The 20,679-nt window shown below is 27.7% G+C and overlaps 2 protein-coding genes across 4 annotated transcripts in view; one reads left to right on the top strand and one right to left on the bottom strand.

Annotated features, from left to right (window-relative positions):
• The first annotated feature begins 722 nt into the window (after positions 1 to 722).
• LOC122508191 (PAN2-PAN3 deadenylation complex catalytic subunit PAN2) lies at positions 723 to 14,230 on the top strand. 2 transcript variants are annotated; one of them, XM_043621369.1, is made up of 20 exons: positions 723 to 1,056; positions 1,529 to 1,716; positions 1,923 to 2,092; positions 2,185 to 2,305; positions 2,521 to 2,717; positions 2,800 to 3,013; positions 3,144 to 3,280; positions 3,417 to 3,563; positions 3,663 to 3,759; positions 4,749 to 4,985; positions 5,111 to 5,356; positions 5,448 to 5,697; positions 8,451 to 8,630; positions 8,838 to 9,176; positions 9,463 to 9,856; positions 10,121 to 10,347; positions 10,837 to 10,966; positions 12,230 to 12,451; positions 12,539 to 12,800; positions 13,194 to 14,230. In XM_043621369.1, the coding sequence occupies exons 1-20, from the start codon at positions 981 to 983 to the stop codon at positions 13,206 to 13,208; spliced, it is 3,849 nt and encodes a 1,282-aa protein (XP_043477304.1). In that variant the 5' UTR covers positions 723 to 980; the 3' UTR covers positions 13,209 to 14,230. The 2 variants fall into 2 exon arrangements, with proteins under 2 accessions (XP_043477304.1, XP_043477305.1); XM_043621370.1 differs by having other exon boundaries at positions 724 to 1,056; positions 5,448 to 5,670.
• A 1,964-nt stretch (positions 14,231 to 16,194) lies between these two features.
• Positions 16,195 to 20,679, bottom strand: part of LOC122508300 (integrin alpha-PS2) — a 90,005-nt gene continuing 85,520 nt past the window's right edge. For both annotated transcript variants that reach the window (XM_043621578.1, XM_043621579.1), the window contains 2 exons: positions 17,817 to 20,552; positions 16,195 to 17,563 (listed from right to left, as the gene is read on the bottom strand). In XM_043621578.1, coding sequence (XP_043477513.1) covers positions 17,474 to 17,563; positions 17,817 to 20,552 — 2,826 coding nt within the window. In that variant the 3' untranslated portion in view covers positions 16,195 to 17,473. The remainder of the gene's footprint in view (positions 17,564 to 17,816; positions 20,553 to 20,679) is intronic.

Below are 20,679 nucleotides of genomic sequence, written 5' to 3'. Positions count from 1 at the left end.
AATTGAAAAATTTCCAAATAATGGAAATTTCGTAAAAATTTAATTGTAAACAATTGAATTTTAAAATTTAATTATTTTTAGTGTGAATCAGAATATTCTTTAGGGTCAGGGAAAAAGTCAAATTCTGTCTGGAATTAATCAGGGAAAAACAAAGTTAAATTTTTGTGGCAATCCTGTTTAGTTTTCAAATCGTACAATAATTTATAATTTTGAATAAATAACATTTAAGTTATTAAACCAAAAGATCTATTGTATTTTTTAAAATGGAATAATTATTACAATGATCATCTACATTCCCTAAATTAATCTGTTGAATATGTGAAAAACTATCAATCTCTGTTTTACTCTGTGAATAAATGTTTCTTTTCCAAATCATTCTATACACTAATTCTGTGAATAAATGTATATAATAAACAAAAATCTTAATAAAGATAAAGACTCTTATTTTCCCTGAAAATTTGTCAAATTTGATAATTTAGTAAATGTACAAAATTTGCTAAAAATCTAAAAATTCCTAAAAATTACAAAAACAGTCCAAAAATAACAGGGAGGAAATATGTTATTTCTAATTAAAAAAAATATTTGGTAGAACAGGTAATAAAAAAAATTCCAATTTACCGCGTTTTATATAAACTTCGATCACTGCTCACGAGAAAACAGAATCTTGGCGCTGGAATCAGTATAACAATCAACAGTGAGTTCCATTTCAACCACATTTTACATATTTTATGATTTCTATTATTGAAACACCGATATGAATTAAATTTATTATGTTCATACCACCAAGAAATTTGTCATTTAACATTTAAACGGCGTCGATACTGTTATTATTAATTAGTGGTAATTTAGTCTACAAGCTCTGCCAGTGATAAAAATTTGAATAGTAAAAACATATTTTTTATTGAACGCTATTATCTCAAGGTGACTGATGGTGTTCTCAACGGTCAATTTATGACAAATAAAACAAAAAGAAGAATAAAATGGACTTTTCAGTCTTGGGCCACTATGATCCATCCTTAGACGCCAATGCTGCTGTTGTTGAACAGGATTTATTGTGTAAGCACTTATTTTCATTGTTTTTGTATTAAAGTTAAGACTTATGGAATTCTGCTGAGTTCTAAAAATTAATTCAAGCTTTCCTTAATTGTTATATTATAAAGACATGTTAATGTTAGTGACAATTGTTAACAGATTGCTTAATTTTCTTTACTTGAAAAATTTAAACAAAACGAACCTAACCCTTCTGGAGAGCAAATTGTCAAAGTGCTGTCAAGTGGGGTTATGTTGTTTTATTTCAGACTCACAATAAACTTGTACTTGATTTGAACAAACTAAATACAGTAAGTTCAGTATTTGCAATAAATTTTATAAAACTAGCGGTTAATTTTTATATTCTTTCTTTGAATTAAACAATTTAACTATTTTTCCTCTTATTTTATTTGTCCTTTTATTTTTTCCTTTTATTCTCTTTTTTATTTTGTTTAATTAACACTGTGTCAAAATATTTCATTCACTGTTTTAATAACAGGGCAGGATCCAAATTACGAATTACCTGCAGATGGATTCGTGCCTACATCGGAGCAATTTGGGGAAGAATTTTCAGGAGCTGAATATCAGGAGACGCGAACATTTTTGGCCGATGGAGGCGATAGATTTGGAGTTTCCACTGTGTCTTTTGATTCGGTGGAAGAACTTTTATGGATGGGAAACCAAGGGGTACTTTAATTATAAAAACTCTAAGAATTATATTTACTTTTTCTTAATTTATTTTAAAATTCCAGTATATTAAGAATTTTTAATATATTCAGAAGAAAAAATTCTAGTATATTAAGAATTTTTAGTATAACTAAGAATTATAAAAAAACATATGTTTTCATTTAATAATCAAAAATATTAATTTATGTAAATTAAAAATATTATAGGGTCACGTAACGTCATATTATGGCTCCAGTTTGCAAAAATATACCTCATTTCAAGTGCACGCAACGCAAGAAATTCGGCAAATTCATCCTGTCGACGAGGGAATTTTAGCATTGACACAAAGTATGTTGCGATGCCAGCTGCGACGTGGTATTCCAATATTTACACACACGTATGTTTGACCTAAATAATTTATCGTTTAAAGATAATATTAAATGTGTTTAATTATGTAATGAAACGATTATGTAATTTCGTTAATTATAGATCAGCAAATATGATCGATATGCAGTGTATACTTCAAATATCTCCGACAAGATTATTAATGGGTGGCCATCAGGATAAACTTATTGATTTTGAACTCACCAGAGGCAAAGAAACTGGATTAGTAAGTTAATTAATCTATTAGGCTTAAAAGCATTTGCTTTTAGAAAAATTGCAAAAAGTATTTTCTGAATGTAAAAAATGTAAAACCACTTTTAGAGTGAATTAGAAAATTCTTTATGGTTAGCGAAAAAGAGAATTAAATTTTTGTGGCAACCCTGTAATAATTTTTAATAATAATAATAGTTTAATAAATATTGTAATAACAATTTGTTCCAGGTGAACGTGGGTGAAAGTGGTTGTGCCATACTAAGGCAACACAACAGACTTATTTGCGCGGGTAATCCTGCAGGCAGGATTGATCTCAGGGATCCAAATACGTTGTCTGTTGAGCACACACTTGATACTCATAGTGGCTCATTAAGTGATTTTGATGTTCAAGGGAATTATCTGGTCACTTGTGGTTTCAGCAACAGGTGAGAAAATTCTAAATTCTATTCATTTGAAATTTCAATTGTAAATCAAGAGTTTTCATTAATTTAAAATATAAATTTATAGTCTTCAGGGAATGTCGGTAGATCGATTTTTGATGGCATATGACTTGAGACAAATGAGAGCACTCAGTCCAGTTCAAACGATGGTTTTTCCATTCTTACTCAAATTTCTACCGAGTTATTCCAGTCGTATTGCTGTTGTGTCTCCTCTCGGACAAATGCAACTGCTTGACACTATTTACGCCAATGTTCAACCATCAGTCACTTGTTTATATCAGGTAATCATTTTTCATTGTTTATTTTTATTTTTCAATTTCATTTCAAAATTTAATTTCATTTTTGAGTAAAATTTCACGTTCGTATAATATTTAACTTTTTATTTAGTAATACCGTTTTTAATTATTACAGGTTGCCACTGGAGGTGCAATGATATTATCTTTCGACGTTTCTCCTACGTCGCAATGTCTGTCTTTCGGAGACGCAGTTGGTTCTATTCATCTTATGTCTACAAACAATCCAGAACCACAATTTAACACCTTTTCCAGGTCAGTAAATTTTATTTCATCACTTTCAATAAAATGTTCTCAAACAGTTTCGAATTTTTGGAGCATTCATTAAATGCAATGATGTGAACTATCAATTCAGTAAAAAAAAAGTTTATTAAAATTTTTTTGTCCTTAGGCCTACTGAATTTGCAGATCCAGTGGAAACACTGCAACCTTTTTCATTTGATGATAATGAAACTTCACTAAGTTCTACTCCAATGGTATACACTGGTCATCCACTTTTTAGCGACTGGCCCGAGGAGTACATTAAAAAAGTGTACAGGTAAATTTTGCATTTACATTCGAATGTGCATTTAAACTAAAATAATTAAACTTATTTTTATACATTTTCCATCGATTCTTATTCTATTTTTCTTTCCAGAAAGTCACCGCAGATTGATCCGGAAATCCTGAAAACAATGAAAATGCAAGGTCCTATTGGTTACGCGCCGAACCCTCAGTCATTTCGCAGAAATCAAGTGAGGAAACAATATTCTCCCACACTACTACAATATTCACCACCCCTTCTTTAAAATATTCTTAAAAAACCCAATTTCAATTTTTCTAGAAATTACGTTTCATTTTTTTTTTTTTCTTTATTTTCCTTCCATCTTTCAATTTGAAGACTGGAGCCAAATTTAGTTAATTGATCGTTAAATTGTGTGAGAAAAGACGTAAATTCTAAGTCGATTTTTGAAATCAAATACTCTATATAGCTGCATATTTTCGTAATTTATGAACCAAATGTTTACGGTGATAAAAAAAAGAATCTACTTTTTGCAATTATAGTGAGATAATTTAATTAGTATTCGAAAAATAGTGCCATTTCTATTATAGAAACAAGACTGATGTAAAGTATTATGATAATTGAAATTGAGAACGTGATAATATTTTTCTAAGAAAGAATTATTATTTGCAGTTATTTCTCTAATAATTATCAGTAAAAAGAAACTCTCCCGTAAATTGTTAAAATTGAAAAAAGTAATTATAATCAAAATTACGTATTTAATATTGCATTCGCTAGAATTAAAAAATATTTTCAAATCTATTTTCAAATCTATTTTCAATTTAGTTATCTAAAAATGCAAAAATCTCTTAAATGAAAAATTAATTACAAGAGACTAAACATTTACACAAAAAAAAATGAAAAAGTTTCTAATGAACTGAATTATTAGAATTTATTTTTTCATTATTATAAATTATATTAAGGAATATCGCCTAAGTGATAAATAAAGTGTATAAAATATAAATAAAGTGTATAACGAGTGAAAATAAAGGTTATATGCGAGATCGTCATAAACCTGACTTGATTAATTTGGTTCTTATTTATTTAAAAATTGTCGAATTCCCAGGCACTGTGAATAGGTATTATTTATTTATACTCAAAAACTTTTTTAATCGGCATTTAATTTTAATGAAATAAAATTTTCATTTGTATGAAAGAAAATAAATAATACCTTTTTTACAGATTCCATACAATTTGGAAAAGAGGCGTGGTATAGTCACAAAATTATTTGGCAATGATTCACGAGTTAAAACAGACGATGGGACCTTTGTGGCTATACCAAAACGATATCGTAAGACAGAAGTTAAATATTCGATGAAATTTTATTACGATGAATTTGATTTCGATCAATATAATCGATCAAATTTTTGCGGCTTGGAATCTACACTTCCAAACAGTTATTGTAATTCCATGCTTCAAGTGAGTAAAAAAAAACATAAACTTTACTTCTTCCGCTATTGAATTTAAAAATATATATTAAAAAAAATATGTTTCAATTTTTGGATAATAGAAGATTTTCTGAAAATCAATTTCTTTTTAAACAGATGCTTTATTATTGTGAACCGGTAAGAATGTCGTTGCTTTCGCATTTATGTCAGAGAGAATTTTGTCTCTCCTGTGAAATGGGTTTTCTCTTTCACATGTTGGACACTTCGAAAGGAGTTCCCTGTCAAGCGGCGAATTTTTTGAGAGCTTTCAGAACTGTTCCAGAAGCATCAGCATTAGGTCTGATATTAAATGATCTTCATCCCGAAGCAAAAAGAAAAGTCAGCTTGATAAGATTGATTCAGGTAATTTCATTCATTTTATCATTAGATTTTAAATCTGAATTTATTCATTTTTCGAAAAATAATAATAATTTTAATTAATAATATTACACAGAGTTGGAACAGGTTCATTTTACATCAAATGCACTATGAACTATTGGAAACGAAGAAACGCCAACAGGAGAAGGAGGAGGAAACTATGCGATTAAAAATGGAACCCAAGCATAATGCATTTGTTTACAATGAACATGATTTTCCGAGTATTTTACAAGATCTTGGCTCACGATACATAAACAATGAGGACGATAGAAGAAGAAGACGAAAACAAGAGGAGGATGGTAAATATATGTGGATCACATCGAAAGGTAAACACAATTCACGTGTAACCTTTGCATTGGGCACTATTTTGTGTTTATTTTTCAATTTTTCTGCTAATTTTTTAATTTTCTACCCTTAGCAATCTGTGTTTGTAGTGACATTATAGTGATGTCTCTAGAAAAAAATAGAGTAATGTATTCCCTCTACTTATTAAACTATTTTTTTGTACCATAAAAATTTATCGCTAGTGTTTCTTAATGCTTTTTTTCTTTTTTTTTATTAAAAAAAGAAGAACAGGGCTCGAACCAGTGAAAGTATTTAAAAATACCGACTTTACGGATCAAAAAATGAAAAAATAGGGAGCATTTCCGGACCAAAAAAATATAACCAGTCCGAATCAAATAAAATATTTTACTTAAAAATAGAGATTAAATTCTTCATGTTTTATAATAATTAAAGATGACCGAGTAATAAAATCATTTACAATTCAATTATTATTTACAAGAATTTTTGAATAAAATTCTTCTTTAAATCGATTATCTCTATTAATTTTTAATAATTTTCGAAAAAGTTCTTTGGCAATTTTCAAATCCATTTCTTTACAATATTCAATTTTACGAAATTTCAATTATTCGTAAATTCTTCAATTAAACAAATATTAGAAAATAAAAACTTCAAATAATATTATAAAAAAAAATTCAATTAAACTTTTTCAAAAAAACTGATTTTAAAATTCAATGATTTTTAAAAATTCACGCTATATTTCTTTTAATATTCAATTATTATCTAAAATTTTAACTAGAATTCATTTTTAAACAAATTTTAAAATATTTGAATTTCTAAAATTCTTTCTAAAATTTCTAAAATTTTAACTAAAATTTATTTTTTAATTAATTTTGATTAGAAACTTCTACGAGAATTTAATTATTTAAATACAAAAACAAACAATTTATTAAATAATTGAATGTTTCTTCAAATTGAATTCTTAAAACTGTATTAAAAATATTAAAGGTGAAAGAAGTTAACAATTGAATTAACAATTGTATTAAAAATAATTCAAATCCTACAATGAGTTTTATTATTCATACGAATAATTGAATTCCTAACAATAATTTTATTATTTATATGTAAATAATGAAATGTTTGAGTAGAATTTTGTCGAAATTTTTTTTTAAATACTAATTGAATTCTTTTGGAAAATTTTTTTAAGTAATTGAAATTTTACCAACATTTAATTAATTGTATTACTTGGTATTTGAATTTTATTAAAGTTTTTAAAAAATAAATGAATTTTAGAAAAGAACTTTATTATTTATAAAGATAATTGAAATAATTACAAGAATTTTAAATGAATTTCTAAACATAATCTAAAATTTCAACTGAAATTCATTTTTAAATCAATTTTTATTAGAAAATTCTACTAGAATTTAATTATTTAAATACAAAAATAACAATTTATTGAAGAATTGCATTTTTCTTAAAATTGAATTTTCATAAAGAATTTTATCTAATAATTTTTAAATAACTGAATTTTATCAACGAATTTAAATAAAATTTTGAAGAATAATTTCATTTTTCGAGAAATTAGATTAAAATTGTTTTAAAAATAATTGAATCTCTGTAAAAAAATTTGATTGAATTGAGAAAAGTTTTTAAAAATAATTGAAACTTTGCCAATTTATTAAAATTTTAAAAAATAATTGAATTTTGGAGAAAAATTGTATTATTTCTAAAGATAATTGAAATTTTGAAGAGATTTTTTTAAAACTTTAGACCATACCTAATTGAATTTCTGAGAAGAATTTTATTACTTTTAAAAATAATTGAATTCTTTAGATGAGTTCTTTAATCAATATTTCTTTTTAAATACCTAATTGAATTCTTTTGTGAAATTTTATTGAAAATAATTGAATTTTGATAAATTTTTAAGAAGAAATTTAGTAAAATTATTTTGAAAAAAAAATTGAATTGTTAAAAAGAATTTCATTAAAATTTTTGAAAATAATTTTTATTCTTTCAAGTTTAATTAAAAATGTATTGACAATGATACTTAAATTCTAATAAATAAATTATAGGAAGACTTTTTCAAATAATTGAATTTCTTTGATTTATTATTTATGAAAATAATTGAATGATTGTAAAGAAATTTATAAAAAAAACTTTGTAAATAATGAAATTCCTGTGAAATTTTTATTATTTTTTGAAAATAATTAAAAGTTTGTGTAGAATTTTTTTTTTTTTTTTAAAAGTAATTGAATTCTTTTGGAAAATTTTATGAAAATAGTGAATATTAAAAATCATTGAGTTTAGAAAAATTTTTGAAATTAATTGAATTTCGGAGTAGAATTTAATTATTTCTATAAAGATAATTGAAATTTTGATGAGAATTTACAAAATTTTCGGAACATAATTGAATTTCTGCGAAGAATTTTATTACTTTTGAACATAATTGAATTTCTGCAATCATTTCTAACATTTTTAAAATTTCCAATATTGTATCGTACAATTTACGAACTTTTCATCCTTTTTGAATCAAATTACGGACTTAACGGACCTTTTTTTTTTTAAAAAAAAAACGGACTTTTACAGGATTAACGCACCTAGTTCGAGCCCTGGAAGAAGTAAAAGAATCTATTTTACTGGCTATTGTAGATGCTTTTAAAAAGCTTATTTTTAATTATTGCTTTGTTTTTTAAAAGTATGATAAAATTTTCTACATAATAATTTTCATGTTATTTTTATATTGTTTCAACGTAATAATTACTTATGTCTTATTTCTATACGAAACAAAAAAATTTAGACGACAGTGGCAAGAAATCAACGGATGAGAATGAAATCCGAGAGGAGGAATCAGAGATTAGTCGGGTTTTCGGTTCGGAGCAGATTCATATACATCGATGTTTAAAATGTGGACAAGAAGCTTCGAAACGTTCCATAATGTTACTGTGCAACTTAACGTATCCCGAGATGACAAATCCTTGTAAGACGCAAAATCAGTTTTTTCAATCTAATTAATTTTAAATTTAAATTTATCCAAATTTTTCATCAAATGAATTTAAATTTATCCAAATATTTCATTAAATGAATTTAAATTTACTAAAAATTTCATAAATTCAAATTCATTTTGATATTTTCTATCATAAATAAATGGAAATATTTGTTTTCAATGAATTATTTAATTCAATAGCGGAAGAAGTGCCATTTTCGAAAGTTTTGGCTCGGAGTTTGAAACCTGAGAAAGTCACTCCGGCCTGGTGTGATAAGTGTCAAAAATTCAATCCCACCTTACAATTGCGACATCTAACAAAATTGCCGCAAGTATTGGCGCTAAATTGCGGATTGGATAGCCAGCAGGATAAAAAGTTTTGGCAGAATCAAATGGATATTGTCGTTAAAAAAGTTCTCAATGGAGTTGAAGGGAACAGTCCACTTTCCAGTCCTATTCCATCAATCGCCAAACCTTGTCGATATGGAATAAATTGTTCCCGCACTGGTTGCCGATTCAGGCATGTCGGTCGACCACCCGGTAAGAAGAACATTTCTTTTGGACAAAAAATGTCCAAAAAAAATTTACAAATGTCAGGGTTGCCACAAAAAATTTTATTTTATTTTTCCCTGAATTTTCAGACAAAAATTGTGCCATTTTTCCTGAATGTAAAGAATATTCTGATTCACTCTCAAAATTATTAGATACTAAAAAGAACTTTCCATGAATTCCCTGACCTATGGCAACTCTAAATATTTATATATTTACTATTTATAATTATTTCAATAGAATTCAATTTCTATATCTGTAAATTTTCTTTTGCCAGAAACATCCTCACCATCGTCATCTACTTCTGTATCAAGTCATCTTTACTGTTCACATTCCTGGATACCGCAAAACTTAGAGATAACATTAGATGAGAAACGAAATTTGCACGTTACAAAGCTAGACAATAAAGTAAATAGTGATTTTGAAGACAAGTCGAAAGTATCAGAGGACGTCGATAGGAGTCATATGAAAATACAATTAGCAGCGGGAGAAACAAACGACAAAGAAGTACAAAAAGTTAATTATGAATTAAGTGCAGTAATTTGCCACATTAATGATAAGAACAACGAAGATAGACGAAATCTTGTTGCACTGATTCGTGTCGGTGAAAATTATCACGAAAGATCAAATGGAAATTCCACGTCTCAGTGGTATATTTTTAATGATTTTTGGTAAGACTTTTTACCTTTTTAAATCTTAAAAAGAACTCGAATTTTCAAACCGAATATTAAAATTTTCAAATTAAATATTTAATAAAACCACTCGGACGTTAAAGATTTAAGATTTAAGTTTTCAAACAAAATATTAAAATTTTCAAATAGAGTATTAAAATTTTTAAATGAAATATTTAAAATTTTCAATAAAATATTCGAATTTAGAAATAGAAATAAAAAAGAAATTTTGTTTTGAAAATATTTAATGGAATACTTTGACAGCATATCAGCTGTTTCTCCACAAGAAGCCGTGTGGTTTAATCTCGACTGGAAGGTGCCATGCGTTCTTCAATATACAGCCAAATCATCTACTGAATCTGCTCCCTTTGTGAGTCCACTTTGTAAATGGACATTTGATGTTTTTGGAGAGGACAAGTGTATTGCTCGAAGTGGAGGAACAAGAGGAATCACATTTACACCCCTTTCTGCCGATGAAACGCCCAAAAAAGGTGAGAAGAAAAATGAAGATTCAAAAATTCCAAACATTCAAATAAACGAATTAATTTTTCTACAGAAATATTTCCAAAAAAACGTTGGTAAATCTCACAACTTTTATAATAAACGATTTAGAAAATAAACTATTTTTCCTTCAAATTTTTACAATATTAAGTTGATCAGCAATCAACAATTTAAAAAATAAAAATTTGTAGACAAAAAATATTATTTTTTGGGTAAAAAATATTTTTTTTCTCGTAATCGTTGATCACAAACGTCGCAAAATTCACCTACGTAAAAAATTACTGAGTTATAAAAATGAAAACGTAAATTAAACTTTTTTAAACTTTACGAAATTATTTTTTAACGCGTGGCGCAATATTGTAACAGAATTTGGATTTAAAAATAAATTTCATTTATTTGAACGTTCAAAACTTTACGGACATAGAAAATGTTAAAAAAGAAGATTAGAAAAAGTTCTTCATTCTAAAATATGATTTCAGGTGATTTAGTGGGAATCGACGCAGAATTCGTTACTTTAAATCAAGAAGAAGCTGAACTTCGTAGTGATGGTAAAATTTCTCAAATAAAACCAAGCCACATGTCGGTGGCTCGAGTCACATGCATTCGAGGGTAAGTCATTGTTTAATTCATTAATTTATTTTTTATTTAATTCATTAAGTCATTGTTCTACGTTTCTTCTACTTCGACCATATTTTCATAAATAGAAAATTTCTTCTACTTTTACTGTATCATATTTTCATAAATAGAAAATTTCTTCCACTTTTACTATATTTAGGCCTCGGATATTATAACTAAACTTTTTCGACTATTTTCAAAAAATACGACTTCTTTCGACCCATTTTCAAAAATTACGACAACTTTTGAAGAATTTTAATTGCAAATTTTGAAAATAATTGAAATTGAATTCCTCGGAAAAATTCAATTTTAAAAAAAAAAATTTAATATATTTCGAATAAATTCAATTATTTTCTAAAATCTTAATAAATCCTTCGAAACAATTCAATTATTTTTATAAATAGTAAAATTCTTTGCAGGAATTCAATTATTTTCAAAACATCTTTAATTGAATTTCTCGGAAGAATTAAAATATTTTCATAAAATTCAATTATTTCCTTAAATTTTAATAATTTCTTCGAAACAATTCAACTATTTTTATAAATACTAAATAAATTTTCAAAATTTACAATAGAAAAGAGTTTCAAATAGGTAATTGAAATTTTATAAAATTTAATTGAAACTAATTGGTTTTTTTCAAAGTGTTTTATTAAAAAATTTTGAAAATCAACTTTTACAGAATTTTAATTGCAAATTTTGAAAATAACTGATTTCTCAAAAATTTTAATGAAAAATTTTCAAGTGTAAATTTAAAAATGGTAATTAATAAAAATTAGCTTCTAAAAATTATATTAAAATATTTTTAAATTTTTGTATTTAAATAATTGAATTTTCAAAGAACTTTCAGAAAATTATTAAAAATAATTGATTTCGCGAAGAATTTTGATTAAAAATTATAGAAAATAATTAAATTTTAAGAGAATTAAAATTGTAATTTTTAGAAGGTTTTAAATAGAATTTTTGAAAATTTTATTCCCGTATAAAAACAAAAAAAGTACCTATTTAAATATATTATTTTACGAAATTGTTCAAGTTTTGAATAATTAAATTTAGTAATCAGTGAAAGATCAGAAAATACAAAATAAATTTTTTGTGACGACACTGAATTAAATAAACGACTTTTTTTCTATTTTAAATCCACTAAAGCGACTTTTTTCAAGCTTAATGTCGATCCGAGGCCTGTATATTTCATAAATAGAAAATTTCTTCTACTATTTTTCTTCTATTTTTTCATAAAGAAAAAATATTCTATTCTAGGCAAGGTCCACTTGAATACACTCCATTCATTGATGATTATATAAGTACGCAAGAACAAGTAGTGGATTATTTAACCAAGTTCAGTGGAATCCAACCTGGTGATTTAGATGCGAACTTCAGCAGCAAGCATCTAACTACCTTAAAGTCGACTTATCAAAAGTTGCGATTTCTTGTTGATAATGGTATTATATTTGTAGGACACGGACTCAAAAACGACTTTAGGTAATTTATTGTGACCCGAAATTTATTTCTCTTTTCAAATTACTCTTTTAAAAACTTTGACTATAAAATTGAATTGATATTTTCCAGAGTTGTCAATTTGGTGGTTCCACCTGAGCAAGTTATTGATACCGTTCTACTGTTTCATTTACCGCATCACAGAATGGTATCTCTTCGATTTTTGACATGGCATTTTTTAGGTAAAAAAATACAGTCTGAAACACACGATTCAGTAGAAGATGCTCGAGCTGCACTTGAACTTTATCATAAATATAAACAACTTGAAGTACAAGGGAATTTATCGGAATCTCTTAAAGAGCTTTACAGTGTCGGTGCACAATTACAATGGAAGGTAAGTTATTAAATATTTTTAATGTCCCCAAAAGTTTCCAACCACCGAATGAACGTTTATTACTATTTTTATCATTATTTTTACTACTTTTTGAATAATTATAGAATAAAATTTTAAAATTCCACTTATTGAATTCAATTATTTTCAATACAATTTTAATAAAATTCTTCACAACAATTCAACTAAAAACTAACAAAAAACTATTAAAGAGAATCAGTTTTTTATAGAAAGATAAATAAAAATTGAAATAAAAAAATATTTCGTTCAACTGAATCTTCTTAAATTTAGAAATATTTTTATTTAGATTTACATTCATAAAATTTGAATAAAATTTTCATATAGAGTGTGATAAATCAGAAATAATATATTTAAACACTATTTTTTTATTTTCAGGTTCCAGACAGCTGATGTAGTAAAAGAGTTACTGAAAAGAATTCAGTAACAATCGATGAGTGTCGATTACAAGAGAAATCCGTCTTATTGTTAAATATTTAACAAAAACAATGAAAAAAAATGTAAGAAACATTTCTTACGGCTTTATTTATATGTATAGCCACGAATTTTTTCATATTCAAAAGAAATTCAAATAGTCTCAGGCACTATATTTCCTCTCTTCGAGTCTATATTTGGATTTTCTAATCCAGTGTCTGATTCTTTGAGATTTTCTAAACAAGTGTGTGCTGTGTATGTATCAAATAAGTATAAACTTGGTTTTTTATATTTTTTTATAAGTTCAGATAAAAATAGAATTGAATGATAGTGATGTTCGTCAAGTGGGTATAATTATTTACGGTCTTCGTTTTTTTTTTAAAGGAAATTTTTAATTTGTATTTTTTTATATACATATATATAATTGTGAAATCGCTAATGATAATTTCTTATAAAGGAAGAACACAAAACTTTAAGAAATTATTGCTGTATTCTACATATTCAAAAAAAAAAAGAAAATCAGAATCAGTATTGAACTTTGTGAATTGTTAAAAAGTTGTAGAGAAACTTTTTAACGAATGTGAACTCATGTGTATTTATGATAGATGAATTTTACAGTAATTTTCTTGTACATATATATTATTCGCATTAGATTTTAAATTGTTCTAAATGTAATTTCTTGTTTTAAAGAGAATTACTTTATTTATATTTAATTTAAAATGTCTAGGAGAGCATAATTGAGAAAGAAAATGGAGAGCCTTTGTCTGAATGACTCAATTTATCAATTTATTTTCATTTTCACTATATTACATTGTTAATATACTTGTAATCAATTTTACCAACTACGATTAAAAAGTTTAAAAATTCGATTTAGATAATCGGGAATTGATTCCTTTAATCGGTGGTTGGTAGAACCAAGCTTCGTTTTTTATTATTTTTTACAATGTATTTACAGTTTATATACTAATTTTCATTGAAATTAAGATGCAGTCAATACTTAATTAATTATTACTTTTACTATTTACATTCTTAATTAAATGTTTGTTACGTAATAATTTATGTACTTTAACTTATGAAAAAACATTATTTTCTTAAAACTTATACAACAAAAAATAATTTTTAGTTCGTAAAATCAAGAGAGAATATCTTGAGAATCTTAATTTTCTTTCTAGTATTTCTAAGTATAATTATTTGTGATATTTTTCGTTTTGACTTATTTAATATTTCCTTTTTTTTTATATAAACGAAGAATTATATATAATGTACACTGAAAATTCATACGTTGTCCATATTGTGGTAAATGTAATTATTTTTTATAAGAATTTTATGAAAATAGAACACTGTTCGTTCAATAGTCATTTCTTAAATTAGAAAAATCGATTTTGTTTGGAAAGAAAAAGGCAAAGAAAATGTTTTGGTGTTATTAGAAAATATATGTTGTTTATTGTGAATCTAAAAAGCATAATAAAAAATCTGTCTTTCATAATATTATTTATTTTCAATTATTAGATTAATAATGAAATTTACAATGAACTTTATTTAATGAAAAAGACATCAAATCATTTCATTTGTTTTTTTCCCTATAAAAAGTAATTGAAAATTTTGGAAATGGCTGTTTATCAAAATGTGACTGTAATCGATATATTTTTTAATACGTCAATAAAAATGAATTATCCTTTAGAACACCGTCTATGTTGAATATAAATTATAATGTCGACAGTAAAAATTTTTGTATTTCATCGAATTTTATCATTGCGATTTCTTTTAATAAATAGTTATGAATTTAAAATTATACTTTACTTTCTACCTGTTTAAAAATTAATTTTAATCATTAAAAAAGTTGCTACAAAAAACCCACCTAAAAAAATTAAACTTCTACGAATGATGTTCAAGTTCTGAACGTTAATTTGATCGAAATATATTTATTTTTTTAAATTAAAATTTTAACAATAATTTTGTGTCACTAAAAAAAAATTGTTTTTAAATGTAAAATTTATGTTTTTGAAGTTGATTTATTTATGAGAATTGTAAACGCAACTCTTAAAATTCAATTAATTTTGAAATATTTAAGTAAAATTATTCATTAAATAATTTCTAAGTTTAAAAAGAAATTATTGTCAGAAATAGAAAAAATTGAAGTTTTTATAATAGAATTCGTGGTAATTTTATAAATAATAATTTATTAATTTGTAATAAAATAATTTCGATCATTTAAACGTTTAAAACTCGTGGATCATTTCTGTGATAATTAATAATTATTTAAAATTTATTAAGATAAATATAATTTTAGTCTTTATTTGTTATGAGTTTGTTAAATAAAAAAATGCGAAATGCTTTAAAAAAATAGATAACGTATAATAAAAACACTATTTTTTAATATTTCAAATGATTATCAAAAAAAGAAGATCATTGAATTAATATTTATTTATTATTTTAATATTAAAACTTAACTCAGTATATATACATGTCTGTTAGGAAGAGACCGAAATTCTTTACTTAGTATTGCAAATAATTTTTTGAAATGATATAATAATTTACAGATTATACACACATTCACATAGGGAATACGAAATATACAAAAAAATATATATATATTCGAATACCCTATATACTAGGCGTTTATACACATAATTTTTCTAATAAATAATACAATTCTCGTCTGAAACTTATACTTGATATCAAGTTAAGTAAAAATGCACTAACAAGAAAATTATAATTAGTTGTTTTCGATTAAAAAAAAGTAATTATTTTTTAAGCCAAAATTTACTAAACTGGCATTAAGTTTTACCATTAATTATTATAAATTCGATTTTAATTTCATGAATTTCATGCATTTTATGTATTTCATGCGCCTTTCGAAAAAAATGATATTAGTTTGTTATTAAAATTTTTTTTTTGATAAATATTATTTGTTTCTCTATAAAATATTTGAAGAAAATAAGAATTAAAAAAATTCATCTATAAGTACATTTTTAAAAAACTTTCTGTCACTATTATTATTATCATCATCATCGTCTTTAAATTAAAGATTAGTAAATGCCATAAAAAATATGTTGACATCACTTGTTCGATTAAAGAAAAAACAACACTTATTTTGTGTGTGGTGTTTTTCTTTATATTAATCTCTTAAATATATCACTACTACATTATAATAGATTTCCACCTCATTGTCAATTTCATCTGATATAACGTCACGCATTCCTGCAACTGACAGTACAAAAATATATTTACATAACAACGTCGATAAGGACTTGTCATCGTCTCGACAAAGATTCAGAGGACTTAAAAATAAGTAAGTTAAAAAACTGTTTCTGACTAGAAACTTGTAAAATCAAGCTGCAGGAATCGAGAAGAGTATTCATTGGCAGTTTAGCAAATTTTTGTTTAAAGAAATGGGAATTAACGATTAACATTGTGTAACTAGTGGAGAAAGAAGATGTTTTCCAAACAGTTTGAAAAAAATTGCTTCTTTCATACGAGATACACGTGGTACTTTGTGTAACACCTGTTTGAAATAACAATATTTTTGTTCTATTCAAAAAACAATTGAAATTACCTTTGTTTTCTTTGTAGATTTGTTGCGATTAAGATTTAGAGGTTATGTAGTCCGACTGTGAATTTTCAATTTAGAATATTTCATGTTTATATGGCACTCATTATCACTTACTCGATTCACTTCATTAATCTCGATTAATAATTTAATTCGATTAGAAACTTTAAAACTTTAATTAGATAATAATAAAAACGCAATTAAAAAAACACATACGCAACCGGTGGCTGTCACATTGTTAACTGAAACTGAAAGATTTTCATCAAACCAAGACTATATAACTTTTGCGAGATTCCGCTAGATGGAGTTACTTGTCCGCTCTGTCGGTAACAGAAAATACTGAACTGTACAGAAAAGTAGAAACGTTTTTCTTGCAGGTGTTACACAATTTTAAAAAGTTCTTTTTTTGTTGTTAATTATATATGTGTAAATATATATTAACAATATTATTGGAAAACAAATTGATTGCCAATTAAATTTCTATTTGGCAACAATACCTTCACATTCACATTTTCGCAAATTATTCTCAAACTGTTTTTGAAATAATGGAAAAAATAAGAAGGTATAGAATGATAATTTTTGTGCTTGTTACAAAGAGCAAATGATTTAGTAATTGTGTAAAAAGTGCCAATTAATTACTCTTCGTTATGAGTAACATTTAAAGGCACTGTTTCGGTTTTCTAAATCAAAGAGCTTAGTGATCATCCCCATGGAAATGGCCATTTCGATTTAGTGGTTGTCTTTCTGGGGCGTCTGTGGGTCTATTTCTCTTGAAGAATCCGCACTGAAAAAACAAAAAAAGGTAATTTTAATTTATTATTCAAATAATTTATAATATTTATAAATATATATGACACTTTCCGGAGAAATATCGATTTTACGTGTGGCAAAAAATTATAGATTATATTTACAGGAACTCCGAGTCTTCGACTCGGAGCAATCGATATCTTCATGTTTTATAACAATTTTTTATGATTTATATTTTTAACAAATAAATAAATAATAATAAAAATTGAAGAATAAATAAAATATTGTACCTTATGAAGTAAATATATTAACAGCAATAAAATGACGACACCAGCGCAGGCAGACAAAACAACAACCCAAAGTGGCACAACGTCTGCTACTGGAGGAGGTGCTGTAGGTTCAACATTCGTAAATACTTCCTGACTCTTAACATTTTGCTCGGCAACATTATTAAGAGCAGCGAATCTCGTTATTCTCGTCAATACTTGAGTTGAAACCTGAATAGGCTCCCTGTACGCAACTTTCTTCAAAGTAGCCGCTTTGATTCTGAACTTCAAACTCAAATGAGCCTCCTCTCCTTTCTTCAAAGGTCCCAATTCACACTTTATTTGGAAACAACTGGCTCGCTTGCAGGGATTTTTGGTAATATCATGAGTCACTGGATCCAATTCGCTCGTCGTCGTCGTCGTCGGCAAACCTTGTTCTGCTTCACGTCTATGTCTAACGTTTCGCTCATGTGATTCGTAATGAGGATTCATCCAACTATCTCTAGCGGGAGTTTCACTATTCCTCGTGTAAACCTTGGATTGAATTCTCTTCTCATTGGTGCGCCTTTCCTCGTGACTCTGAGAACTGTGCATTTGAAATTCTTCGCCGACGTCTCTGTTGGAAGTCGAGGACTCTGTTCGCCAAGAGCTGCCTGACGAGTGTCCGGAGTGTCCGTAAACTTGTCCGTTTTGATAAGGATTGCTGTCGAACGAGGAATGAGTTTCCTGTGGGGAGCTAGTGTAACTATAGGTCCTAATACTGGAGTAAGTGGAAAATCCTTCGAGAGCGAATCTATTGCCATTGCTCAATTGAATGTAAGCTTTATTTCCAGGTCCGGCGATAAGTTCACCCTCGACGGGACCGAATCTGTGACTCACTGGACTGCCAGGATCGGACAATATTCTCTGTCCGAAATTATCCTCGAGAGGGAATTGAGTACCGTCCTGGAATACCATACACTTTTGCCCACTTTTCGTTGTGCCCATTCTCCCTCTAAAGTTAATGAAATTCTTCCCATGTCTTCTGTACGCTGACACCTTGTAAGTGCCTCTCGATATATCAGAGAAGAACTGCTCAAGATCCTGTGTGGAGCTAATATTCCGCATTCGTAAATTAATATCCGAAGTTCCAATCACTTCCTCCCGATCGCCACTTATTTCGTCATCGTATCGAGAATTTGTTATAACTCCATATCCCTTTTGTCGAACTTCCTCTCTATCCTCACCAAAATGACGCTCCGTTCCATAAACCGTTCCCGAACTTCCCTTTGAATTGTAATCATAGTCCTCCTCATCGTCCCTCTCCTGCTGTCTTATCCTCTCCTCCTCCGCTAATTTCTTCTCATTGATCCTCTTCAATTCATCGAATCTCCTCTTCTCTTCATACAACTTTCTCTTCTCCTCCTCCAATTCCGCCCTTTGTTTCTCAATCTCCTGTTGTTTCAACATATCAAAACTCGAACTACCCGTGGAACTCGTACTCATCTTCCTCTGTCCGTAGGAATAATCCCGAAATTGTTTCGAATCATTATTGTTCTCTCGTAAAGTCGAATGATAACCACCTCCAAAACCCGCAGAATTAATATCGAAATTTCTCGAACTCTCGGAAGTGACAAATATTTTCTTCTCTTCGTCGCTACCGAGCGGAAGTCCAAATCCTTGTGAATTATCATTACGATTTGCAGAGTGTCTTATTTGATTGAATTCCGAACTATCGCCGGTATTGACCTCAATTCTTCGTCTATCGTCCGAAGAATCGTAACCTTTCTGAACGGCAATACCACCGGAATGAAAATCTTCCTGATAATGTTGATGATGATATCCCGAAGTACCATACAGGGAAGAATAACGAGTTCTAGTCGCGTCCGTGTACTTGAGATGATGATAATTGTAATCCGCATTGACGCACTTAATCGTTCCTTGCGGCTCTTCCATCAGATAAAGCAGATCATCACCGCCTAGTGTTTTACCCGGCCATGTGACAAATACGTCAGCACTCAAGAAATTCGAAGGTCCATTATTTCTCACCGTGTAATTGTGAACAATCGCCGGTCCAAATTCAATGTCCGTGGTAATATTCTCCGAAGTGTAATTTTCCGGATTGTAGAACAACTCCTTCGGTCGACTTTCACCCTCGACGACAAGTTCAAGATCAACCCAAACGGGTATTTTAATTGCCTCATAATTATCGCGCATTGTACCAGAATTTTCCGAATTTGTCGTATTCACTTCCATTTTAAAGTCGAATGTCGCATTCATATTCTCGGCGACAATTGGTTCGAGAATTGTTTTGAATTTTACCATTTTACCCCTAGGCATTGGATTACCGATGTCACAACGTAGAACATTGTTTTGATTTGGAGCTAAACATTGAACGAGAACGCCGGTGTTGTTAAATTGCTCAAAATTGATGTACTGCACGTGTGGTGGGAGTTGAAGGTAGAACATTGCTTCGTATGCATCTTCGCCTAAATTCTTGACAGTGACTGTTATGTGGAAGTCTTGACCAGAGCCCAAGAGATATTTCTCAACACTTGCACTTGTCGACAATTGAAGATCGGGAATACAAATGTTGTCTTCGCCACAATTTTTCCTAATGTAAATTGAGTCTTTCAAGGAAGTTGTTTCTGCCAAGACTGGACGCAATGGCATGTCGGGACTACGACGTCGTAGATCTGGTTCTCGATTTTCGGAGAGAGTCAAACGAGCCTCGGCATCAATGCCTGTTAATTTGTCCCTTATGTGAGGAGTTACGTAAACCTGAAAAGAAAATAAGTAAATAAGACGAAAAAAATAATTAAGACATCAAATCTTAATTATTATTAAGTTCACAAATTTATATTTTTTGCAAGAAAAATATTTAAAATTTTTTTATAAATAATTGATC

The sequence above is a fragment of the Leptopilina heterotoma genome, unplaced genomic scaffold (assembly GCF_015476425.1).
Source record: "Leptopilina heterotoma isolate Lh14 unplaced genomic scaffold, ASM1547642v1 Lhet_53, whole genome shotgun sequence".
In the NCBI taxonomy this organism is placed as follows: domain Eukaryota; kingdom Metazoa; phylum Arthropoda; class Insecta; order Hymenoptera; family Figitidae; genus Leptopilina; species Leptopilina heterotoma.
This window is presented reverse-complemented; position numbering and strand designations above follow the sequence as displayed.